Source organism: Anabrus simplex, chromosome 2, assembly GCF_040414725.1.
Source record: "Anabrus simplex isolate iqAnaSimp1 chromosome 2, ASM4041472v1, whole genome shotgun sequence".
NCBI lineage: Eukaryota > Metazoa > Arthropoda > Insecta > Orthoptera > Tettigoniidae > Anabrus > Anabrus simplex.
In genome coordinates this window covers 712,494,534-712,521,340 of record NC_090266.1, presented here as the reverse complement: position 1 = coordinate 712,521,340, position 26,807 = coordinate 712,494,534, and the positions used below count along the sequence as shown (strand labels likewise).

The 26,807-nt window shown below is 38.3% G+C and overlaps 1 protein-coding gene across 3 annotated transcripts in view; it reads right to left on the bottom strand.

The window, feature by feature from the left end:
• The window catches only part of LOC136864398 (PHD finger protein 23A), a 147,188-nt gene that overhangs the window by 66,829 nt on the left and 53,552 nt on the right, over positions 1 to 26,807 (bottom strand). For 2 of the 3 annotated variants that reach the window (XM_067141342.2, XM_067141339.2), the window contains exon 5: positions 192 to 242. The exons of the other annotated variant lie outside the window; for it this stretch is intronic. In XM_067141342.2, the coding sequence (XP_066997443.2) occupies positions 192 to 242 (51 nt within the window). The remainder of the gene's footprint in view (positions 1 to 191; positions 243 to 26,807) is intronic. 3 annotated transcript variants of the gene reach the window in all.

The window sequence follows — 26,807 nt, the reverse complement described above, 5'->3', positions numbered from 1 at the left end:
GAATTGCTAATATATAGTACCACCACCCTAAGCACTAATGTCAAGGATACAGATTACCATCTGACCTGGGGAAGGAGATTGCAGAAATCATCACCAAATCATGCTATAGGCACTTCAGAAACGTGTGGACGAACCCCATCAACTACTTTAAAATAATAAGAAGTGACCTACAATTTATCACTATTACTTACCTGAAAAATGAATTCCATTCCAATTCCAATCCTGATTAGAGGCAAGTTCAGCTGCAAGTGAAATATTTAAACATGAATAATGAAAAAACACACAAACAATGCCATCACAAAACACTTCGTATCGAAATGTGTAAGACGGCTAAATTCTCGCATCCCAGAAAACATGTTGTGTGTGTTTTATTCAATTTTTTGCATATTTAATTAGATATAATAGAGTTGTGACTACTAATATATATCATTTGTGAAGTTTCATTTGGATAAGAGTAGAGAGAATAAAGAACCTCCTTAATTTAATAACAAATTCTCAACAAATTTCATGTATTATCTATCAGGAAAGTTTTTGGAATTGCTGAACAAGTTTGAAGTAAGAACACAATTATTGAGCAACATCAGGATAACTGGTATTTGAAGCAGTAGAATGAGAAAAGCAATCATGCTAGAGCATCAATGAATATCTGAAGTTTGCCCAGTATGCAGGGCTCATATCAACAGGAGGATCTGATATTGTGCTTGGGACTGAAAAGAAGTCTAGCTTTCTTGTTCTGAATGTATCATGCAATTTCTGCCTGGTGTTAGGCATTGTAAATTAACCTTTAAGTAAGAATTTGAAAATGATGCTTTTGAAGTATCTAGTCCCATGATAAAAGAGAACCACCTCCAACAACATGTTGGTTTTCTTGTTGGTTTTCTTATATTTCAATTGAATACACCCAAAGAGTAAACAGGATAATATTTTACACAACCACACTGGCTATTCCTTGATCAAATTAATGTGAAAGAGTTTAATCTTAATCCCAATCTATGTTCCAACACGTCTCTATCACATGAGCAGATAACAAACAAAATAATAATAAACATACCTGAATACATAGTATAATATTTCTCTAATAAAAATTTCATCAAAATAGTTCTTCCAATAAACTTACCAAATTACACACTTCAGAATATTACCTTTCACAGGTTTTTATAGCAAGGAGAAGTTTCATTTGATACTGATGAGCATACTTAAGCAGTATTTCTTCTAAAAATATTTCTCGCTCAATACTAATTTTAATACACTTTGTCTAACATTTAATGAACATATTTTATTGTAGAAAATATAGTTTCCTGCCAGTAAGTTTACATCACATGATCAAATCTTTCCCAGAAATCTAATGAATTATTTCTGGAAACGTGAATTTTATCTTTATCAGTCACTTAAAGTGACAAACGTTCTGCAAGAATTCGAAGTACTACAAGGAGGGTTGTCTAAGAGCAAACTAGATATGGGGTAAATTCAAGTACTGCCCAACTGTAAGCTGATTTTAACAGTGGATGGTAACCTAAATACAATACAAACAAAAAATATTTTGGGTAACTACTCAATAGCTGAACCACCAGTACCAGTACACCAGCCTCCGCATGGGGGAAGTTGTAATAATAATAATAATAATAATAATAATAATAATAATAATAATAATAATAATAAAATGTTCTGAAATTGCAATGAAAACAAGAAAGGGATGTTCGTGTTATATAAAAACTTTTTTTTTTTTTTTTTTTTTTTTTTTTTTGCTAGGGGCTTTACGTCGCACCGACACAGATAAGTCTTATGGCGACGATGGGATAGGAAAGGCCTAGGACTTGGAAGGAAGCGGCCGTGGCCTTAATTAAGGTACAGCCCCAGCATTTGCCTGGTGTGAAAATGGGAAACCACGGAAAACCATTTACAGGGCTGCCGATAGTGGGGTTCAAACCCACCATCTCCCGGGTGCAAACTCACAGCCGCGCCCCCTATCCGCATTACCAACTAGCCCAGTAATAAATACACAAATAAACAAATAAATAAACAAATAAATAAATCTATTCTTTTTAATTTAAAATTTAGTGCTTCAGAACAATGTACTTTAGTGTATCATTTGCCACCGAGGTAGACACCTCATCTGCAAATAAAGTGATTTTGATTTGATTCAAATGCATATTTGTTTTACGTCGAACTGATACAGACAGGTCTTATGGCGACGATGAGATAGGAAAGGCCTAGGAATGGGAAGCGGCCGTGGCCTTAACTAAGGAACAGCCCCAGCATTTGCCTGGTGTGAAAATAGGAAACCATCAGGGCTGCTGACAGTGGGGTTCGAACCCACTATCTCCTGGATTCAAGCTCACACAGCTGCGTGCCCCTAACTGCACGGCCAACTCGCCCTGTTGATTTAAATGAGACTATGGGGTGGGTATGAGGGAAACTGGGAGCGAGATTGCTAGATCCTAATGGGTGGGTAGGATATAGGGATCTGCACACAGATGGCCTTCACTTAAACCGCAGTGGTACATATAAGTTAGGAAATTTGTTTAGAGGGGTTATACAGAGGTACATTCAAGGAAACGGGGTGGTCAAGGGAGCGGTGATAAAGGTACAGGTATCTGGAAGTCAAGCAGGGATAAAAAAGATGTTAGTGTTGAACTGTAGAAGTACTGGAAAGAAAGGAATAGAATTAAGTAATTTTAAAAAAACACACACACACACAAAATATATTGTAATAGGAGCCTAGTCATGGATTAGAAATGTTACAATGGATGCAGAAATTTTCTCACGGAACTGGAGTGTGTATAGTAGAGATAGGATAGGAATGGTCAGAGGGGGAGTATTCATTCTGGTGAAAGAAGAGTATGTAAGCTACAAAAAAGTTAAAGATGACAAACATGAAATTCTAGGTGTAAGGCTCATCTCTAAAGATAATAGGCAACCTGATGTCTTTGGAGTGTACAGACCGGGAAAGGGTAGCGCTGATGCTAATTCGGAATTATTTGTTAGGATAATCAGCTATGTGGGAAACTATATGGAATGGAACGTGATTGTAGTGGGTGATCTCAACTGACCAAATGTCAATTGGGAAGGTATGCAAACGACAGGAATCATGACCAACAAATGGCAATTAAGTTAATATTGGACGGACAGCTGATTCAGAAAGTGATGGAACCATCTAGAGGGGAAGAATATTCTGGACGTGGTGCTGGTAAGACCAGATGAGCTCTATAGAAAAACCAAAGCGATTGATGGTATTATTGATCACCAAGCTGTTTGTGCCATAGTTTAAAAAATGTGATAGGAAGGTCTTAAAAGTAGGACTATTAGACAGTACCATATGGCTGATAAAAAGAAGGATGAGGGAGTTTAAAAAAAGTAACTATGATCGATGGAAAACGAAAATAAAAATGTAAACAGACTCTCGGATGGGCCTAAGGCAATTGTTGAGGAATGTGAAAACAGGTTTGCACCTTTAAAAGGTCATAAGGAATGGTGAAGGCAGACTATATTACAAGGATTGGGGCAAAAGTCATGGCAACTATTTTTTTTCCTGTAGATACGTGAATGGATCACAAATGTATATGTGTCGTGTGGAAGCTCTGCAGGCATAGTGTGTATGCAGAACAACAGATGGCTCAGTGATAGCTGGCAGTAGCACGGCGAGAGCTGTGAAATCAGTCAGTTGGCGAGTGTCGTGCGAGATGGAAGTAACCTGTGTTGACCAGCGCGCTTACATTGTAAGTTACCTTTCTTACATCAAAATAGCCGTTCTCTGAGGGAGAAAAGCGATGGAATGTCACACTGAATTAGTGGAACCCCTTGGGAATAATGCCCTACCATACCGTACAGTAGCCCAGTGGGTAGGAAAGTTTCAGCAAGGAAGTGTGTCAACCAGTGATGAGCAACGTTCGGGATGACCTGTCAGTGTGCGGACCGACGTGGCACGTGGCATCATCGAGCAGCTCCTGGATGAAGACAGACGATCGACGCTACTGGGTTGAGAGGGCAAATGGCATCGCGGTGGGTACCGCACGCACTGACGGAAGTTCAAAGGTGGGTGCACTAAGCAATATGCTCCGACCACCTTGCACGCTGGCAACAGGACGGCGATCAATTCTTGTCACGAATAATCGCCATCGATGAATTTTGGGCCAGGGTATAGAAACCAGAGCTGAAACATCAGTACGCAGAGTGGCGACATGCTGGATCACCAAGGAGGCAGAAGGTCTGTCAGAATCCTTCCCCAGTCAAATTGATGGTGATTGTTGCGTATGACATCAGGGGTGTCACAGTTTGCCACTTTGTTCCATATGGCAGAACAGTGACCGCACAGTACTACAGGGACTTACTGGTGCGACAGGTACGACGCGGCATTCGGGAGAAATGTCCAGATCTTGTGGACAGTGCAATAATCCTGCACGACAATGCAAAATCACATAAAGCAGAGTGTGTAGGGCAGCTACTGCGACATTGGGGATGGGAAGAATTGGAGCACCCACCGTACTCTCCCAACTTTTCGCCCTGTGACTTTGATCTCATTCAAAAGATAAAGGAACCACTATGTGGTAGGCGGTTTGCAACACGAGAGAACATTGCTAATGCTGTGCGCCAACAGGTGACCCGATTCACAAATGGTGCGGCAAATGATGAGGCAGATGGTATTCAGCACCTCCCACATCGTTGGCAGCGAGTGGTGTCAGTTGCAGGGAACTACATTGAGGGTCTTCAGGCCCAGGTTTGTCATATCAACTTTATGTGTACAGTATTGTCACTCTTTTGCACCGGGAAGGCCATATTGCCCTGTATACTACTGTAATAAATTAGTGTGTTACGATATTTCAGTGCTATTCATTGTCCACACATGTAGTCTACACCATGTCCATTCGTCCGTATAAGACATTTTTCAACCGGACTGGTATCTTCAAGAAAACGAAATAGTAGCCATGACTTTTTCCCCAACCCACTTATAACACACAAGTAAAGAGACTAAGGAGGTGCAGGTTGGAAAGAAATAGAGTTAGAAATGGCTGTGGAGGTAAGGAGAAATTGAAGGAACTTGCAAGGAAATTGAATCTACCAACAAATGAGCGAAGGGCAACATATGCCGAGCTGAGTGGCTCAGACGTTTCAGGCCCTGGCCTTCTGACCCCAACCTGGCCGGTTCAATTCTGATTCAGTCCAGTGGTAGGTGAAGTTCAGTAGATTTACTGCCAAGTAAAAGAACTCCTGCGGGACTACATTCCAGCACCTCAGCATCTCCGAAAACAGTAAAGAGCAGTTAGTGGGACGTAAAACAAATAATATTATTAATATTATTAAGGATAACATGATGCAAGCATAATAGGCAGTCATAGAAATTATAGTGAAAAATGAAAGGGTATGTATAGGTACTTCAAGGCAAAAACAAATTCCAAGAAGGACATTCCAGGAATCATTAATGATAAGGGGAGTGTGTATGCGAGGACCTTCAAAAGGAAGAAGTATTCAGTCTGCAGTATGTAAAGATTGTTGGGTACAAGGATAATGTCCGAGATAGCCGAGGTGACTAATACTAAAGAAGTATTCAAATTCTATGATAACGACATTTACAATAAGATGCAGAAGTTGAAAACTAGAAAAGCAGCTGGAATTGAAAAGATTTTGGGGGATATACTAAAGAGCAGGGGTTGGGATATAGTACCAGATATGAAGTACTTATTTGATTATTGTTTGCATGAAGGAGCTACACCAAATGATGGAGAGTTGCTATAGTAGCCCCTGTGCATGAAGGAAACGGTGATAGACATAAAGCTGTAAAGTACAGGCCAGTCAGTTTGACATGCATTGCATGTAAGCTTTGGAAAAGCATTCTTTCTGATTAAAGACGTTTCCAAAATTAATTACTGGTTTGATAGAAATCAGTTCAGGTTTAGGAAAGGTTATTCCACTGAGGCTCAACTTGTACGATTCCAGCAAGATATAGCAGATATCTTGAATTCAGGAGGTCAAATGGGCTGCATCGCAATTGGCCTATCAACGGCATTTGATAGGGTAGATCATTGGAGACTACTGGCAAAAAAGAGTGCAACTGGACTAGATAAAAGAGTGAGTGAATGGGTGGCAATATTTCTAGAAAATAGATCTCAGAGGATTAGAATAGGCAAAGCTTTATCTGACCCTGTAATAATTAAGACGGGAATTGCTCAAGGCAGTTATCAGACTTTTATGTTTTCGTATATATAAATGATATAAGTAAAGAAGTGGAATCAGAGATAAGGCTTTTTGCAGATGATGTCATTCTGTATACAGTAATAAATAAGTTGCAAGATTGTAAGATACTGCAAAATGATTTCAATGTTGTGAGATGGACAGTAGGCAATGGTATGGTGATAAACAGGATTAAAAGTCAGGTTGTAAGCTTCACAAATGGGAAAAATCCTCTTTAGTTCTGATTACTCCATGGATGGAGTGAAAGTTCCTTTTGGGATCATCGTAAGTACCTAGGTGTCAATATATGGAAAGACCTTCAATAGGGTAATCACATAAATGGGATTGTAAATATAAGGTACAGATCTCTGCACATGGTTATGAGGGTACTTAGGGGCTATAGTAAGGATGTAAAGCAGAAGGCATACAAGTCTCTGGTAAGAACCCAACTAGAGTATGGTTCTAGTGTATGGGACCCTCACCAGGATTACTTGATTCAAGAACTGGAAAAAATCCAAAGAAAAGCAGCTCAATTTGTTCTGGGTGATTTTCGACAAAAAAGTAGCATTACAAAAATGTTGCAAAGTTTGGGCTGTGAAGACTTGGGAGAAAAGAGATGAGCTGCTCGACTAAGTGGTATGTTACAAGTTATAAATCAAATCTCATCATTGGGTCCGTATTGAGCAACATACATCTTTCTAAAAAAAAATTATTTTTTGAGTCCACCTTTTCAATACATTATGTTTTTTACTGATTTACATAAATATTTTTACATTGTTGTTATGTCGTCAGCAAAACTTGTTTCGCCTACTTTTTAGGGATCCTCAGCCACTCTTCCTACTGCCTAAGATCAAAATAGCCAGGATCCTGGACTTTGCTTAGTAATAAAATACTTGAAATGGTTAAGCTGACATGAATTATTTTAGTTAAAAGTATTTTTGTGTGTATTGTGTGTTCTGTAGGAAAATCCAGCTAATGTGGATAATTGTGACTAGTGAACTGTGTTAACAAGTACCATACATAAAAACATTTAGCTTGTATACAATTGCTCTGTCTAAAAAGAGACGAGTTTACAATTATTATACATTTGATAAAAACATTATGATATGCTTTAAAAAACTTGTGTTGACATTGGTTGGTTTAGGTTATATTAGTCTGTAATATCCAATGTGCGTGCTCTCACTGGAATCTTCATCAACGTGTCACCTTGGGAATAAAATTTGGTAGCGTTTCCGCAAGATATTGCGTGATCAGTTGACTGAATGTTGCTTTATGGTGATGAAATTATGGAATCTTCATGGACCAGAGTGTCACGTTGGTAGCTTTTCCGTAAGATATTGCGTGACACGTTGTCTGAATGTTGTTTTATGGTGAATAAATTATGTAAAATCCCGCCACCTGTTGTGTGGATCTCAAGGTTATGACATTTATTGTGGTCTTGTTGCGTCTTTTAAAGGTTGATATTGGTGGATTGAGAGTCTGTAACGAACAAATATGTCTTAGTTGTGAGGTTTGTGTTAACTGAATTATAAAATGGGGAAGTTAAGTAGGCTCTTACTCACCCCCTCGCCTCTTGTGACACCTGCTGTCCGACTGGCGATAGCTAATTCTGTGCACCTCGTGTGTTATCTGTATGTGTTAGGCGGAAGGGTATGGGTTGGGGAGGAGTGGGCGGATTACGCATTGGCTGTTCTCTGAGGTTTTTTTTTTGTGTGGGTGGAGCTTTTACGTGTGGAAATTTACTGATGTATTGGAACATATTTTCTTTTATTTTTAATATCGTCCCCAACAACATTTTCACCTTCAATAAGAAAATATATTGTCAGAAAGGTTTATCAATGGGAGATGCAGAGCCAGGCATCTTAGCAGACATCTATCTACCTTGACCACTTAGAACACACAACAATAAAAAACAAAAATACAAGGTTTAAGTCTATGGATGCGCCATGTCGATGACACGTTCATAATCATAGACCAACGTTTCAACAACAGTAAAAATATTTTGCAATACCTCAACTCATTAGATCAAAATATAAAATTCACAATGGAAGATGAAATCAAGAAGTCCATACATTTTTTAAACATTACCATCACACGAAAAGACAATAGCTTCAAATACCACATTTATAGGAAGCCAGTCTTCACCAAACACAATCAAGAACTCATTACATCCCAACAATCAAAAATGGGCAGCCAACTATACCTCAATACATTGAGCATTTAAAATACCCCTCACACCTAAAGACCTCAACAAAGAATTACAATATATACCGCAAGGAACATAGCCAAGTTCAACGGGTTTAACATAGAAAGGGTCAATCAAATAATAAGAAAATCAGAAATAGACAAATTTCAAAATTAATTTCTGAAAAACAAAAAGTCTAAATTTACCACATTTACTTACAGTAATCCCAACATATATCAACTTTCTAATCCATTCAAGAAACAGGACTTCAAAATTTTGTTTAAAACACAAAACACTAACCAAGGCATATTCCTAAAACACAATAGCGTCAACTCCAACAAAGACTAATACTCAGGATCCAGGATTTACGAACTCACCTGTACCCAATGTTTCATCTCGTACATACGCCAAACAGGACAAAGTTTCTCAACAAGATATTTAGAATACTATAATGTAAACAAACACCATAAATTCTCGGATGCCTACAAGACCATAGAACAAGATTTAACTATACTAACAAGAATTTAAAAAGGCAAATTGATGAATGAATACAAAAACATCTACTTTTTCATAGACCAGTTCTTCAATAGAAACCACAATTTAAATGACATAGACTAAAAATCCTTATATGATCAAATCCCACAATTACTAAAAATATTACAAATAAAATAAAATATTTTCTAGAACATCAATTAATTTCTACATGCAAAAGCTCTGCCCACCCCTCCCCGACCCATACCCTTCCATGTAACACACACAGATAAAACACGAGGCACACGGAAAACCACCGCCAGTCAGACAGCAGGTGTCATAATAGCAAGCCAGCCACAAGAGAGGCGAGGGGGTGAGTAAGAGCCCACTTAACATCCCCATTTTAAAATTCAGTTCCCACAAATTTCACAACTAAGACGTATTTTTTCGTTACAGGCTCTCAATCCACCAATATCAACCTTTAAAGGATGCAACAAGTCCACAACAAATGTCACAACCACCCTGAGAAGTCCCTTCTTCAAACCCACACAGTAACAGGCGGCAGGATTTTACATTTAATCACCATAAAGCAACATTCATACAACGTATCACGCAATATCTTATGGAAACACTACCAAATTTTATTCCCCAGGTGACACTCAGGTTCATGAAGATTCAAGTGAGAGCACGCACATTGGATACAGACTGATATAACCTAAACCAACCAATGTCATCGCAAGCTTTTTGAAGCATATCATTTATCAAATGTGTAATAATTGTAAATTCATCTCTTTTTAGACAGAACAACAGCATACAAGCCATTGTCGAGGCCACCAAATTAGGTGGGTCGGAGAAATTACGCTGTTGCCAAGCTTATGTAGCACCTGGCGAAGAAATGTCTAACTGAACACACAATTTCGGAGCGCGAAGCAGGTTGTTCTCTCTCAGGCTTCTGATGTTACTTCGAACAATGCTTCGAAACAAATTATACTACAAGCTTCAGAAAAGACTGCTGATTTCAGTGGTATAACTATTTTCCACATAAACCACTTTAAATAATTATTAAAAATAAAATATTGAACGAGTAAATTTAAATCCGTAGAATCATGTATTGAAAATTTCAGTAAGCGGCCAAGTTTTTATTTCTTCAGACAATAAAATTTTGTCTGTGGGAAAAATGTAAAAAATCGCCTGACTTACATTTTTTATCTGAAAAGTATTTCCGTGAGTCTCGTAGTTCCCTGGAAAATGACTCAGAAAGCGATCATGTAAATGTCGCTAGCTGAGGCATTCGGAGCGTGCGCGCCAGCACAGGCTGCAGGAAGTCTTAAATACTTTCGGATTACATATTAATCTATATCAGTTTTATTACATTATAACTTTAAATATTTAAATAATTTGACTGAATAATATAGAAAAAGAACTACTTTAAAGATTAGGTTTACATTAATTTACCGTGAATTAAGAATCGGTTTCTAGCTAAAAGGCAGTCTAAGATTTTTTAGTCACTGTCATCACTCATTTCACTATCTGTCAAGTCGTCATTTACACTGATGATGAATGGCTCCATTCTTTCGTCCCTTATTATTTCCTTGGCCCAATCATCTACTTGAAGATTTTCTGTGCGATTGAAGCAATTTTTTCAATCTGCAGCAGTCACACGGTCAATGGCTTCTGACGCGAGTTTTTCTACGTCCTTTATTTTGAATGTATTGTTCCTCTCTGCCACTTCTCACTTGACTTGAGCCCAAATTATTTCAATTGTTGTAATGGCAGTGGTAGGGTGGCAACCTTACTACCTCATGGCCCCAAGAGAGCTAATTTATAGTTTTTCTTGGAGATAAAAGTATTTTATGGTTGGGTGAATATTTCTCTTCATTAACACATCTCTCTACCGAAAGAAGGCTGACATTACACATTTTGCAGTTAATTCTTGAAGTTCACAGTCAGCAAAATATCTGAGTCGGCCGACACCTGCACGTATTGCAATACATTCACAATTACGGATTTTGTCTGGCTGGCTAAGTCCTTCTTCTTAAGCCCTTCCAACCAACGACGCTTCAGAGGAGTTTCTTGTTCGTTTCTTGCACTCACTTTGTCCTCTTCAGATAATAGACCCGAAGCAACACATTTACTATCCATCTTTAAATGCACTTCGGTGCGAGCTTAACAGCTGCATGACAGGAAATAACTCGGGTAAGGTGGCCTGGAGCGGATGGGCTTCAACTAGACAGCACTGCACGATCAGCATTGCCAATCCGTGCTCGGGGGTAAGCGACTCTCGACCATCTGTCGCTTCGCAATTCCCATATCTGATGACAGCGCACTTTTCCCTCACCCGCCTAATTTGGTGGCCGCGACAATAAATGTTTTTATGTATAGTACTTGTTAACACAATTCACTAGTCATAACTATCCACATCAGCCAGGTGATCCTACAGAACACATACCGTAATACACAAAAAATATTTTAAGTTAAAACGAAATAAATTAAATAAATAAATAAAATGTAAGCTTAGCCATGTTAAGTATTTTATTAAGTAAAATCCAGGATTCTGGCTATTTTGATCTTAGGCAGTAGGTACAGCGGCTGAAGATGCCTAAAAAAAAATAGGCGAAACACGTCCTGCTTGTAACATAAGAATGTAAAAATATTCATGTAAATCAATAACAAAATGTATTTGAAAAGGTGGACTCAAAATTTAAAAAATTGTTTTGAAAGGTAAGTGCTATGTTCCGAGCTGTCAGTGGGAAAATGGCATGGAATGACATTAGTAGACGAATAAGTTTGAGTGGTGTCTTTAAAAGTAGGAAAGATCACAATATGAGGATAAAATTGGAATTCAAGAGGATAAATTGGGGCAAATATTAGTTCATAGGAATGGGAGTTAGGGATTGAAATAACTTACCAAGAGATATGTTCAATAAATTTCCAATTTCTTTGCAACCATTTAAGAGAAGGCTAGGAAAACAACAGACAGGGAATCTTCCACGTGGGTGACTGCCCTAAATGCAGATCAGTAGTGAACGAATTATTTTGACTGTGTTCACATTGGTTTTAACCCTCACCTTTTAAGAAAATAAAGGTCATCAAGCTTTATGTGCTCGAGGGAAAGGTAAGAGATAAATCCTATAAGCAGACTGAGTCCAACTGCAATGATAAGAATGTAAAGGATATGTAAAAAGCAGCATATGAAGAAAAACCAAAAACAGAAGGCAGGTGTTTCAAAGGTCAGATTTGCCACAGTCAACCATGGCACAATGACGGAAGAGTTTGGAGGTAGCAGAGGTAAAGAAGACAAGGAAGATCAATATTTTGTGTGTTCAACAAACAAAACAGAAAGGAGATAGAAGTAAAGAGCTAAAGGGTGGATATAAACTTGTATACTACTGTGCAACTTGTTGAAGAAATTGTGTGGGAATTATTCTGAACCACAAGACCAACTCGTCAGCGGTTGTCACGAGACAGGGTTAACTGGATTATTTTGTGTAAAACCGTTTTAAAAGACAGGCTGGTTTTAGATGCAGTCAGGGCCTATATGCCACACTTGGGCTGTGATGAGGAACATACGGAGCAATTCTGCAAAGACCTGCACACTGTCATTACAATGATCCCAAGTAATGAAGGGCTGATACTGGGAGCTGATATGAACAGCCATGTATGAAGGAAGATTTATGGCTATGAGTGCTGCCACGGTGGATTTGGCAACAGCAAAAGGAATGAAGCTGGACTGAATATATTGGAGAGGATTTTAGATAATGACTTTTGGACTGCTAGTACAGTAAAACCGCGTTAAGAAGTTTCTGCAGGGGATGATAAAGAACGTGTTAAGAGAAAACGTACTACTGAACATACAAATAAAAACTATCAACAGGAATAGGGAAACACTGGGTACAATTTTTTCTGACATAAGGGCATTTTACATTGTGTATTTGCGAGTACAGTGAAAACCTTATCTACCATTTCTAAAGATGAGAGGAGAGTATTAAAAGGTGTGAAAAACACAAGAGAACAAATATGAAAACTTTTCCGCTGGGGCTTATAAAATAATAAGTGCTCTGAAAGGTGTGAAAAACAACAAATATGAAAACAATTGCATGGGGTCCAATAAAAATATCAAAGTATTACTGCAAATCACACTATCTAAACAAAATGTTAGTAGAAGTCTTTTATTTCGGAGCAGTGGGTTATTAAATATTATTTTCTGGTCACACACTTAGACAATGAATTGGAGGTTACACTCAAACATGTATGACCAGCAGAAATGACTTCCACCATTTTCACCAACTCGAGTCGAAAGTCGAAGGTGCAAGTTCAACACTCGCGACCTCTGTCCACTTGATATGGATGTTAATTGGGAACATGCATCATTTTCAAAAATATTTTTTTTGAAAAGTACACCAATGAAATAGTACGTAAACGTATTACATTGTGGTATGTTGCCTTGTTTTTTACCATTAAAAAACATTTAATAGTGCCTTTCCGCAAGGCGAGTGAAACGGCCTCTGACGTAAGCGGCGCGCTGTGACGTCACGATCCAGTACCGCATGGAGCTCTACCAGCCGTTGTGCATCAGCCGTTGCTAAAAGCCGATTGTTTATTATTCATGATCGCGAATAACTTCGAAATGACAGAAGAAAGGTTCAAAACAGCACAGTCAGACAATCTACCATGTGTAGATGTCATCATTCTTGAAAAATGTGACTTTTGTGGCCGCAGAAATTAGCGGATAACAAGCAAGTTTGTAAGTGGCGTCTTTTATATATGTGCAATGTACTGTAACCCATAGTATTAGGATAACAACGAACCTGGATAGATATCACATCACTTTCAACATTTCCTTCTAGACTGATTCCCCTATTAAAGAATAACATTACATTTTCGGGCTTTCAGCATTAGTAAAGTAAGAAATCGGATTTCAGCACTAACATAAACATATAGGTAGCATTATAGTACTAGTCCGCTTCTGTGGTGTAGTGGTTAATGTGTGCCACTCCCGGAGGCCCGGTTTCGATTCCCGGCTCTGCCATGAAAGTTGAAAACAAATAGTACGATGGCTGGAACGGGGTCTACTCAGCCTCGGGAGGTCAACTGAGTAGAAGGGTTTCGAATCCCACCTCAGCCATCCTCGAAGTGGTTTTTCGTATTTTCCTACTTCTCCTCCAGGCACCTAAGGCCACGGCCGTTTCCTTCCCTCTTCCTTGTCTATCCCTTCCGATCCTCCCATCCTCCAACATGGCCCCTGTTGAGCATAACAGGTGAGGCCGCCTGGGCGAGGTAATGGCCCTCCTCACCAGTTTCATCACCATACTCAAAGTCTCACGTTCCAGGACACTGCCCTTGAAGTGGTAGAGGTGAAATCCCTCGCTGAGTCCGAGAGAAAACCAACCCTGAAGGATAAACTGATTAAGAAAGAAAGAAAGAAAGAAAGAAAGAAGGATAGAAAGAAAGATCATAGTACTGTAGGTCTATAACCTATCATTTCTAAAAAATATATATATTTATGGTTGGGGCAACTGGCCTACCCACTTCCGGGGCCCATGAAAGAGAATTAAATATCTTTTCACAAGTTGGGCTGAGTGGTTCAGACGGTTGAGGTGCTGGCCTTCTGACCCCAACTTGGCAGGTTCGATCCTGGTTCAGTCCGGTGGTAGTTGAAGGTGCTCAAATACATCAGCCTCGTGTCGGTAGATTTACTGGCACGTAAAAGAACTCCTGCAGGACTGAATTCCTGCACATCGGCGTCTCCGAAAATCGTAGAAGTAGTTAGCGAGGCGTGAAGCCAATAACATTAATTACATTTGGCTTTTAACAAGCTAAGCATATCAGGAAAGAAAAGTGTCCTGGTGACATTTTAGTCGCTCAATACAGGAATGTCTTTGGGTGCTGTGACTTTTACTTTTTTTCTGTTTGCTTTACGTCACACCGTCACATATAGGTCTTATGGCGACGATGGAACAGGAAAGGCCTAGGAATGGGAACAAAGCGGCCGTGGCCTTAGGCACAGCCTCAGCATTTGCCTGGTGTGAAAATGGGAAACCACGGAAAACCATCTTCAGGGCTGCCGGCAGTGGGGTTCAAAACCCACTATCTCCCGGATGCGAGCTCACAGCTGCGCGCTCCTAACCGCACGGCCAACTCGCGCGGTATTTTTACCCTTCGGTTTATTGACTTGGCTTGTATAACCTAAAACTTAGGCTAAGTTGGATAATATTTTAAACACCTACATCACTATTTTCACCTGTGTGCAGTTATGTTATTTATTTCATTAATATTATGATAATTATTATAATTGTGCATTGTTAACTTATAAAGACCCCAACAAACAAGCATTGGTTTTGTGTAGAGTTATACATTTGTTAAATTCACGTTGTTTCCTTTCATGATGTACACGCCTATTCTTTGTTACATTATAGAGTATTTAGATGTAGCCTAAATTACTTTACCAATTAAGCTCTTCAATGAAGACATACAGTCCGGCTCCATGGTTAGCGTGCTGGCCTTTGGCCACAGGGGTCCCTGGTTCGGTTTCCGGTACGGTCGGGAATTTTAACCATCATTGGTTAATTTCGCTGGCACGAGGGCTGGGTGTATGTGTCGTCTTCATCATCATTTCATCTTCATCACGACGCGCAGGTCGCCTACGGGTGTCAAATCAAAATACCTGCACCTGGCGAGCCGAACATGTCCTCGGACACTCCCGGCACTAAAAGCCATACGCCATTTAATTTAAAGACATACATAACTGTCCCATGCCAAGATATATTGGTAGAATTAGAGCTGTCAAAATGGTTCATACCCCTTTGATTTATTATCTTGACATGGATCACCCAAAACATAGGTTAGGTTTGGAGTATACTTTAATAATCAGCATTATTTAATGCACTGTTTATTACTTTCATATTCCAAGATGTAATTGAAGCATTTAAATAAAGCATCATACATTAAAATTTAAAGTTTTACCACTAGAACAGCTGACATGGAAAAATTATTTTAAATTCAAACAAATTCATCTTACGTTAAAATCTTAAAAAAAAATAAACTGTAGACTTTTCCAATATATCACCAGCATTTTTCCGGCTCGCCAAAATCCATTTCTCCCTAGTTTTAGAGTCTTTGGAACATGTATAAACAATTTGTTTGGTATGGTATGCGATGTGCTATTGCACATCGGAACTCTACACCATTTATAAGTTTTCTGCCTCACAGTCTGCGCAGGATTCATTTTAAGTCTAAAATATACCACTCAGATTATTATCCGATGTATAGACCTCGAATTTAATCATACTAGACACTAACGTAAAGTAGAAATACGCGAAGTGTATCCTGCTTCTCACAGCGCACTATGTGTTATTTCGTCTGCTAATTCAGTCAACCTGTACGATGACGTCAGACCAATGAGATCGCGTACTTGCGTGACGTGACATTTTCGTAGATTTTTATCATGTTTGGAGTTATTATTTGTACATTCTGATCACATTTTTGAATTCTGCACGAAATTTTGAATCAGATTAGCATATTTTTAATTAAAACCCCGGAGCATGCATGTTCCCTATTCCCATAGGGAATCTGAAATATTTGTCCCGAATAAGTAAATTTAAAATACCAATATAAATGGTCCGCTTTCCGACAGACTTTAATTTTGTCTTCATTAGTAAGGAATTTCACGATTTTTTCCATATCCATAAAGTGACTAGGCTATCACAAGACAATATGTACCATGCTAGTCAATTTCACACAATTATGTTCCTAATCCAGATAGAGGCTACCGTATCACACGGCAAATATTCGCTACACTTCAATGTACCACTCAACAAAACGAATTTCTAACTTCTGAATGGAATTTCTTACAAAACCGTACAAAATTATGTTGATATCCTCCTAGTCAATACAATAATATTTTATATCCAATTAAGATGAAACATTAATAGACATGTTTCAGCCCGGCATACGGTCATCCTCAGTAAGATATTTATAATGAATTAAAAACATCAGACACGCAAAATAGAATGTTAGTTAAGTTTTTTTCTTAAAATGCATGATGGAAAGTAAAAACTGTGAGATGGTGATCGTTAAAACAGTCTCGAGCTGGAAGTCTTTTGTTTTCAATATTTTTGTTGTCCCTTGGTGTAGTTCAACTAGTATATGTAAACTGTTGGCTTAGTTATGTTCAGACATGGGCTGATATACGTAACTGAAGTAGAACCATCTGATTTCTAGTCTGCATAATGGATAATGAAAATCAAATTAAGAGTTGAAAAATGGTTAACTAAGAGGAAAATATTTAAGGTAAGTTATGAAGAACGAAAGCTAACTTACGTTACATGGCCCGCTTGTATCACCCCTGTTCTCTAACTACGGAATCCAGCTCTCAACTGACTTGCTCCCGCAGTCGAGATGCAACACGTGTTGCTAGGAGGGGTGGAGTGCAGAAATGGGGCGGGGCTAGCGGGAGAGTGGGAGTACGCAGGATTATGGGGATGGTGACAGAAACTGAGTGTAATAATTGTGAATTCTTCTGTTCCTGTTTTTTTACTATAAATAATTGGAATGAAAGTTTCCTATATTACATTCATTTTTTCATTCATCTCATTTAAGTTGAGGGCTGGATTCTTATACTGATCCATACTAACGTACAAATCCTCTAAGATGTTCAGTAGTGGACCTTTTTGATCACGTTGTAGAATTTTTAGATCTTGATTTATTGTGGTATAATTATGATTATGGTCTTTGTGATGGTTGCTCATGGCAGAGAAACGATTATATTTTAAAGCGTTGCGGTGTTCTGCATATCTTATGAGGAACTTCCTACCAGTTTGTCCGATCTAACTTGAACTGCATCCCTGGCAGAATTTATGTATTAATTGCCACTATTAACTGGGAGAGAGTTAAATACTATTTTTTCTATTAGTGCTGCCGGTTTTGAAAGCAATTTTAGGTTCTATTTTTTTAGAACGTTAGTGATTAAATATTATTATTACTAAATGTGAATGTGACTCTTTAGTCAAAGTGGTTGCAGGGTTGTTTGTATGTTTACCGATTAGCTTATTTATCAACTTTTTGCTAAATACATTGTTCAAGGCTGATCGCAGATGGTGCAGATTTCTTTCTTCAAATTTTTCTTTCAGAGCGGGATTTTTAAAGCTTTTTCTAACAAGACATTGCAGGCAGCTTTTTAATGAGCTTCAGCATGTACTGAATTTATTAATGGTGTTAGCAGTGTAAGTTTGTTTCCGGAAAATATTAAATGCCAGGCGATTGTTCTTATGGCGTGATAACATTATGTCTAAATAATTAAGCGAGTTGTTGTTCTCTATTTCCATAGAGAATTTAATATTCTGATCTAAACTGTTGAGTAGTTCCAAAATGTCCTTTCCTCTGTTAACATTACTATCTATGATGGCTAGAACATCATCGACGTAACGTGTCCAGTACTTTATGGCTTTGATCTTATCTACGATACTTGTGTGTTCTAAGGGGTCCATATACATGTTTGCCAAGATACTCAAGGGCGGTGCTACCATAGCTAAAGCTGTCTGCCGGTGGATTTTATTTTCAAAAATGAAATAATTATTACTTAAAGTGAATTTTAATAAGCCTATGAACTCATCTATTTCACCAATGCTCAATTTACTGAATGTGGTTAAATTATTCCGTAACAAATTTAGTGGTTTTAACGGGGATATTAGAGTACATGTTGATGACATCAAATGAAAGGATCTTGTAATGTTTTGGCACCTTCATAAGTTTTATTCCCTCGCAAGGTTCTATGGAGTTCTTTATCGTGGTATTCGCTTGATAGTGATGAGTACTAAGGAAATCTTCAATAAACACATGATTTGTACATTGGGCTGCCCCTAAAATTGATAACTGGTCATATAGAGGTAATGATTTCAGTACAGGTAAAGTAAGGTTCATGGCAATGAACTTTTTTCTTTTAAAATTCATGGAAAAGGAAAATACTATTCTTGACTATTGATTTTAATTCTTTCTGCTACTTTCTTAATTATGCCAAAATTGTTTTCTGTTAAAAACTAATGTGCTTTATTAATATAATCGTTCCTCTCCACGATTACAATTGCATTCCCTTTATTCGATTTAGTTTCTATCAGATCATTAACTTTTAATTTTTCTTTGAGGTTTTTAACTTTCATATTAGTGGATCGCGAGCCTCCGTGGCTCAGGCGACAGTGAACCGGCCTCTCACCGCTGGATACCATAGTTCAAATCCCGGTCACTCCATGTGAGATTTGTGCTGGACAAAGCGGAGGCGGGACAGGTTTTTCTCCGGGTACTCCAGTTTTTCCTGTCATCTTTCATTCCAGCACCACTCTCTATTAACGTTTCATTTCATCTGTCATTCATTTATCATTGCCTCAGGGGATTGCGACAGGCTTCGGCAGCTGGCACATTTCCTATCCTCGCCGCTAGATGGGGGCTTCATTCATTCCATTCCTGACCCGGTCGAATAACTGGAAACAGGCCGACGATTTTCATATTAGTGGATCGGTCTGTGTTGTGATTAAATACTTGTTTGTGATAAGATAAAAGTTTGTTTTTATAACTAATTTTATCTCTTCCTGTTTATCTAAGGGTAATTTGTTGACACCCATTTCTGTTTCTACTAAAGTAGTAATTAAACCATCATGTTTGGAGGTGGTGGGGCAATTATATTTGGGTCCACTACTCAGAATTTCAAGGCCGCCCTTGCTAAGACTTACTTTACTCAAATTCATAACTGGTGGATGAAAACCTTTGGATTTAATGTTGGTTCCAGTTGCATTGGTTAGATTGACAAAGTTTTTTGTGTTCTATGAGTGAGTTACATTTTTGTCTAATGTATTTTCCTTACTGGATAGCGTGTTGTGATCGTACTAAGCGGTAAATAGCAAACATTCATGACGTGATACATGAGGTACTTCTATATAGATTTAATACGATGAGAATCGGGGCTTGGAATTTACGACGTGCTAAGCGGGAAAATGTGTTAATGAGGAACACACTAACGAGGTTTCACTGTATATGGTTTTATACAATTTTGTAAGAAGTTCAATCTTCAATACGGATCTAACATGACATTTATAGTCTAATTCTGAATGGAATGCAAAAACAGTAAAACCTCATTAAGACGTTTCTGCAGGAGACGATAAAAAAGAACGTGTTTAAGTGAGAAAACGTACAACTGAATATACAAATAAAAATTGTGTTATTCACCAATCTCACAACTAACCGACAAACAAAACTGAACATCCCAGAGGCTAACTGCTTGTTCCCTGAAGGTGCAACTTACCCTGTGAAGTTCAGGAATTCAAGGCCCTTTTTTGAAATCACGCAATGTGGTGACGGCTCTTACCAGAGTTGGAAATCATGTTCCTTTCACAAGGGATGACAAAATTTTCAGGGCTAGGAAAAAAGGTGATCGCACTAAGAGGTAAATAGCAAAAATTCGTGCTGCGATGCACGAGGTATTTTTATATATAGATTTAATGCGATTAGAATAGGGACTTCGAATTTAAGACTAGCTAAGCGGGAAAATGCTTTAATGAGAAAGGCACTAATGAGGTTTCACTCTATATGGTTTAAGAAATGAGAAGAACACTTGATAACATATAAGAGAGCAATACATAAAACAAAAATAGATTCTGTCATGATGAAAAAAGCAAAGCAAAAGTGAGAATGCTTAGGATACTAGGAGTCACTCTTGCTTATCATAGAAGGAATGAAGACATTAGGGCAGAAATGAAATCCATAGGCATTATTAGCAAGATAAAAGATAAGACTCTTCTGGTATGGTCATGTGCAAAGGAAGGAAAGAAGGGCACTTGCTCAAGAGAATAAGGGAGGAGCAGAGGGGAGGAAGAAGAGGCTGTGGAAGACCAAAACTAAGCTTAGATTGGAAAATCAAAATGGATATAGCAGAACTCAAGTCACTGCTGAGAATAAATCTGACAAGGTACTATGGAAACACTGCTGTCGTGTCGCTAACCCTATATAAGGGACAAGGCACAGAATAAGATTTTTGTAAATCTTGTTATACCTTGTCTACAGTAAAAGACTAACTCCATTTTGATTCCTGTTTAATTACGCCAACCCTCCAGCAAGGTGAACACATTTCAGCAAAACGTAAATGGCATTTAATTATTTTAGTAATACAATTTTCTCGAATTATATAACAGCAGATGAATAATTTGGAAACTTTTTTTTTGCAAACTTGTTTCCCGGAAGCATAAACACAAATCACCTTCCTACTGCAAGTATATACATAACATTATTTCACACTATTAAATATAAATATATACGGCATTGTTAAAGAAAAAATATCTCTCCCATAAGTTAAGGAAACAGACGTAGAAGCCGATATTACAGACACAAGGTTTCTTTAGAAATCAAACTTTTTTATGACAAAAATAGAATTAGTATCATTTGCTTTCTTATGGTAGTACATTAATAATGAATTTCAGTGTTTTGGTATATTCTATTCTACCAATATCGAGAAAGTCATATGAAACCACCTGTTGGACTGGGTATAATTTCAGACAGGTATACAATATCACAATTTCACTGTTCACATAACTGGTAAAATGCTGTAATCCTCATTTCACTTACGTTCAATGTGCTCTTTTTGAAAACAAGAAACATTGCCTTTGGTAAGGAATAAAACAAGTGAATGTAGGGTCATCATAAGTATATCTGAAGAAATTTCTGTATGGATAGTGCATTCTGTACTTATAAGACTTCTGCCACTCATAGAATTTTAAAAGATGTTTATAGCCCATCACACAAAATACTGGTCTTAACTGTATTAAGGGGAGGTTGTAAGCTGCTATGGGTCAAAAAAATAGAATTTTAGGTTTTATGTTATTTTGATAGCCTGTAGTCGAATTTACAATGTACATATGCTTTTTTCCTGAAAATGTTTGCTGAACGCCATTTATAGGTCATTTAAATTCATTGTGTCCTGAAAGCCACACCCCTTTTTTAAGATCTATTCGTGAGATCCGGCATATTTTCGGTTTCTTGGGCTAGTTCCCTTCTATTTCAGAGGTTCGTGGTTTGCAGGGGAGTTTTGTGTGTTGGCAAGAGTGGAAGATGCCTTGCAACATTCATTTGTTGGCTTGTAAACAACCAAATTCAATATCTTTTCCTCGTGTCTAGAAGTTTTAGTTTCTTGTGCTAAAACAATGCCAAGATCTCGGAAAATATTCAAGAAGAGGAAAGTAAAAGCCGGACCTGAGAGAGGACATACTGAAAATATATGATGCTGTGCTGGCATTCAATGTGGGGAACAATAGTAGGATTAAAGTATTGAAAAACTCTGTATAGAACCACATGTGAACATGATTGGCGCGTGCTGTGAAATGGACAATTTCAATATGAAAATGTCCGATATTAAACTTCAAGCAAGTTCTAAAGAAGCTAGACAATTAAAAAGAAACCAGAAAAGGGGCAGAGAAGATGAAGACAACCCAGATGATCCTGAATATGGGCCTGGTGCACATTAAGGTAACACTTATCTTTAACAACATTTTTCTTAACTTTTGTTTTTTCAAGACAAATGCTCCTTTTTCTCAGGAAGTATTAAAGATAGTCCTCTGAATTTTTTTTTTCAGTAATTCAATATGATCAACTAAAGGATTGTGTGTTTTCTTCCCGTGTCTGTAGATTTATTGGCACGTAAAAGAACTCCTGCGGGACTAAATTCCGGCACCTCGGCGTCTCAGAAGACCTTAAAAAGTAGTTAGTGGGACGAAAAAGGAAATAACATTATTATTATTATCATCATTATTATTATTATTATGTTTCCTTGTGATTTTATCATAAATAGAAAAAATAATATTATGTTTTCGTAGAGAAATAAGTTGAAAATTTAACATTTGAAAAAAAATATTTAAAATATTATTTACAAACACACACGTTTCCAAAAACAACCATTTAAAGATAAAATATAGATCTAAATATCTGTGAGGTTTTGTTTTAATAGGTTAAATACTTAATGTGAAAAAGGAACATGAAGTTGACAAATTTAACATGCCAGAGATAGGGCTTACAACCTCCCCTTAAATTACATTAATGACTAGAAAATCGAAGATGTGTATCGAATGGCAATCTACCCCTATAAGTATTGGAAGAGCTACAAAAAAGAATTATACGTAGCTCAGACACAACAGAGATTCTGACACAGAGTCCCAAAATAGACAGGGATCAATTCATTATTTTCGAATAAAGCCAAACAGTCAAGTAATAATCAATCTTGTATTAGTCTGAAAAGCAAATATTGTAGTTTATGTTACTGTTAATATCATAACCATTGTCATGAGACCTTCATTTCTACATGGAATGTGATCCACAAGAGCTTAACTATTTACTTCAAAAATCCCACATGCATTGGTTGGGATTTGAGCTGTGACTGCCTGCTGATGTTGAGAAGCGTGCGACAATGTTACCCAGCTGTAACCCGCATTATAAAAATGTATTCAGGTTCGATAGATAATGACTACCAGCGGTGAAGATACACACGGCCACCTTATGCAGCTGGCATACCTACCTCTCAAATTCTATTATATTATACTGACTAACATAAAACTCCAGAAACTGAAACATAATTAGGTGTCCTTAAAGCTACTGGTAGCTCAGCAGGGTAGTGTGCACCACTCTCAACTTCTGAACATTCATGGTTGATCGTCATCAGTATCCTACTGAAGATGAAAGCAGTTAATGCATGGAATCCCAAAATCTTCAACTCAGGAACAGTCATACTTTACCACTTGATAAGGTAAGAGTTCACACTAATGCGAAGAATGTGGCCAAATTTTGGCTGATTTCTTGTAAATACTTGCATAAATACCACAAATATTAATTTTCAATTTGTGGCCTAAAATTTCAATACCATCCCCAGATGATAAGCACTGCAGTAGAATAAATATAACGGGCGATCAAAATGTTTCCGTTCGATGACAGTACAGCCCTGAATCGGGGTGCTAATCAGGTAAAATCGCCGTGAGCACTGAGGCACACATCCTACTAACAAACCAGATTGAAGATATCCTCCTCCCCCCTGGTTATTTTTTAACAATTGGCTTTACGTTGCAGACACAGGTAGGTCTTATGGGGACAATGGGATAGGAAAAGGCTAGGAGTGGGCCATGCCCTTACTTAAGGTACAGCCCCTGCATTTGCCTGGTGTGAGGATGGGTAACCACAGAAAAACATCTTCAGGGCTGCCGACAGTGGGATTCAAGCCCACTATCTCCCGGATGCAAGATCACAGCCGCGCACCCCTGACAGCACGACCAACTCACCCAGTCACCGTGTCCTGCTGTGTGAAGAAGTCCATAACTGCCTGCTGCACATCCTTGTCCACAGGAAGCGTCGACCCTTCAAGGCCTGTTTTGAGAGGATCAAAGGCATGATAATTGCGTGGGGGGAGATTACGCCCTGATCGCCTCATCCACCGTCTACTTGTTGTTGTCCTTAATGGATGAGGCAGGCCTCCCAGATCAACCAGCATCTTGTGTTGAAATGCGTCCCGAATAGAACTTGGTGCAGCATTTTACAACGGTGGTTTTCGACAGACGTGCTGCCCCATACACAGTCTTCACTCTCCAATGGGTGTCCACCAGTGATTGTCCTTCGGCAGCCAAAAACTGAATAACAGCAAGTTTGTCCTGTTTATACGAATTTGCTAATAACATTGTCATAGTTCACATGGTCGCATTTCATGCACGCACCACGACACGACTGCCACACTAATCCCTTTGCCTATATGTCTGTGCTTATATCAAATGGAAACTTGATTGATCATGCCATATATATACAGAGGTCGAGTCTTAAGTCATGGCAACTATTTTTTTTCCTCGTGAACAGAAGACAACACGTAAAAGCTACGATATGCATTGGAAACATACAGTATGTACTTGCGTATGATGCCACTAGATGGTGTATGTAAACAACGGTGTGGGTCTAAGCATGCCCCCCAAGTTCAGTGTGTGAGTGAGAGTGTCAGTCACAAAATGGAAGTCAACAAGCAGGAGCAACAATCGTATATTAAAACACCAGTTCTCCACGGCAGAAATGCACGCCAATGCCAAGCAGAGCTGCCGGAAGCATTAGGTGTGTGACTATGATCTAATCCCCAAAGTCAAGAAGCCATTATGTTGACAATGGTTTGCTAACAAAGAGGACATCGTAACAGCATTCCGGAGAGAGGTGTCATACGTTAGCAATACACATGCAGCGAATAGTATTCAGCGCCTGCCCCACCACTGGCAACGCACAGTTGAAACCTTGAGTGATGATTTCGAAGGTCTGTAACCAGTGGAGACCTGTCCTTTGTACATAGTCTTGTGTATTTGCTGTATATACCATAGTAAAACAATGTTTACCAATGGCCTGTGTTCTGTCACTTTCCTACGAGAATCTCCTGAAGTCAGAATTTGTCCTCAGGCACTAAGCATAAGTATATGCCCTATATTCACTTGCAAATATTCCTCATTTGCAGACATGTGTAAGTTATAATCATATGACACATTTGTGAAGAGCTGACAATGTCAATCAAATCAAGCATGGGGCTGATGACTGATGTTAGGCTCCCTTAAAACAACCAGTATTAAATCATCCATATCCTGTAAATGTGCAATTGTCTATTTCACTCAGTCTATCAAAATTCAGTAAAGATTCAAGTTGTACATTTTTCTTGGAATTCTACACGTATGTTCAAATCATTTCTATATGTAGGGTGATATTTTATGCACTAGACTGCCAACTTGTGCCTCTCCTCCTAATTCAATACTCTTAAAATTACCATGTCTTGCTGATTATGATCTGGACAAATCTCATCTCTCATACAAAATCAAATTTTTCTTTACCAATCCAAGATGGAAAAACTGACAAAAACTTCAAAAGTTACTGAAAACAAAAACGAGAGGGAGCCACTGGTGGCATTCAGGGGAATTTACTTAAACTTGTATGCCAGAATGGGAACAAAAGCTTAACAGATGACCATCCTAATGATAATTTCCATGTTATACATTCTCTGTAGAAGTAATCACCATCACCAGAATGTATCCTGCGGATGATTCTTTCACTTACGAAAGTAGTTTTTGGTAATTGTCAAGAAATTTGAATTACCACTCACCTGCAACTACTCCCTCTATTTTTACATACTCTATTAGCTTCCCATCTCATTTCCAATCACCTTTTTCATACCGTGGCTGAAACCCAGCCTAATTTCTTGAGTCCCTTCTGTCCGTATATCCATCTATGGGTGCCTTGTACAGTACTTGCAACTTGGTGTTGTCTCACATGTCATTAGCAAAATGCAAAGCTTCTATTCTCTCATCCATGATAATGTAAAGTATATTTCTCAGACTGCCATTTGCCACAGTAATGAAAAAGAGACCGAATTTTATGTTATTGGCTTTACATTCCACTAACTACTTTTACGGTTTTCAAAGACGCTGAGGTGCCAGAATTTAGTCCCACAGGAGTTCTTTTACGTACCAGTAAATCTACCGACAAGGGGCTGACGTAGTTGAGCCCCTTCAAATACCACCGGATTGAGCCAGGACCGAATCTGCGAAGTTGGGGTAAGAAGGCCAGTGTTTCAACCGTCTCAAGCCAGTGAGTCCGGCACAGAGACCGAATTTTGCATTGCCCAAAACCTGATTGTATTCAAGAGATTACAGCTATTCCTACAGGATTTTCAAACTGATACTGACATTGCGTGCCACTAGTCAATAATACCTAAAACAATGCTTAATTTAAAGAATGGGAACTCAAGGCAATCAAGGGTATTTACTTAAACATAATCCAAATTTATAACAGCATACAGCAGTGCAACTATACTTCGGTTCGGAGGTTTGATAAAGCATGAACTAATTGCCTCTAGACCATGTTAATTTTCACAAATTACTGTCAAATATGCTTTTAAAAACATTAAAAAAAAGCTCCAGAAGGTATCTACAGTTTATACCTTTTATGTTAAGTC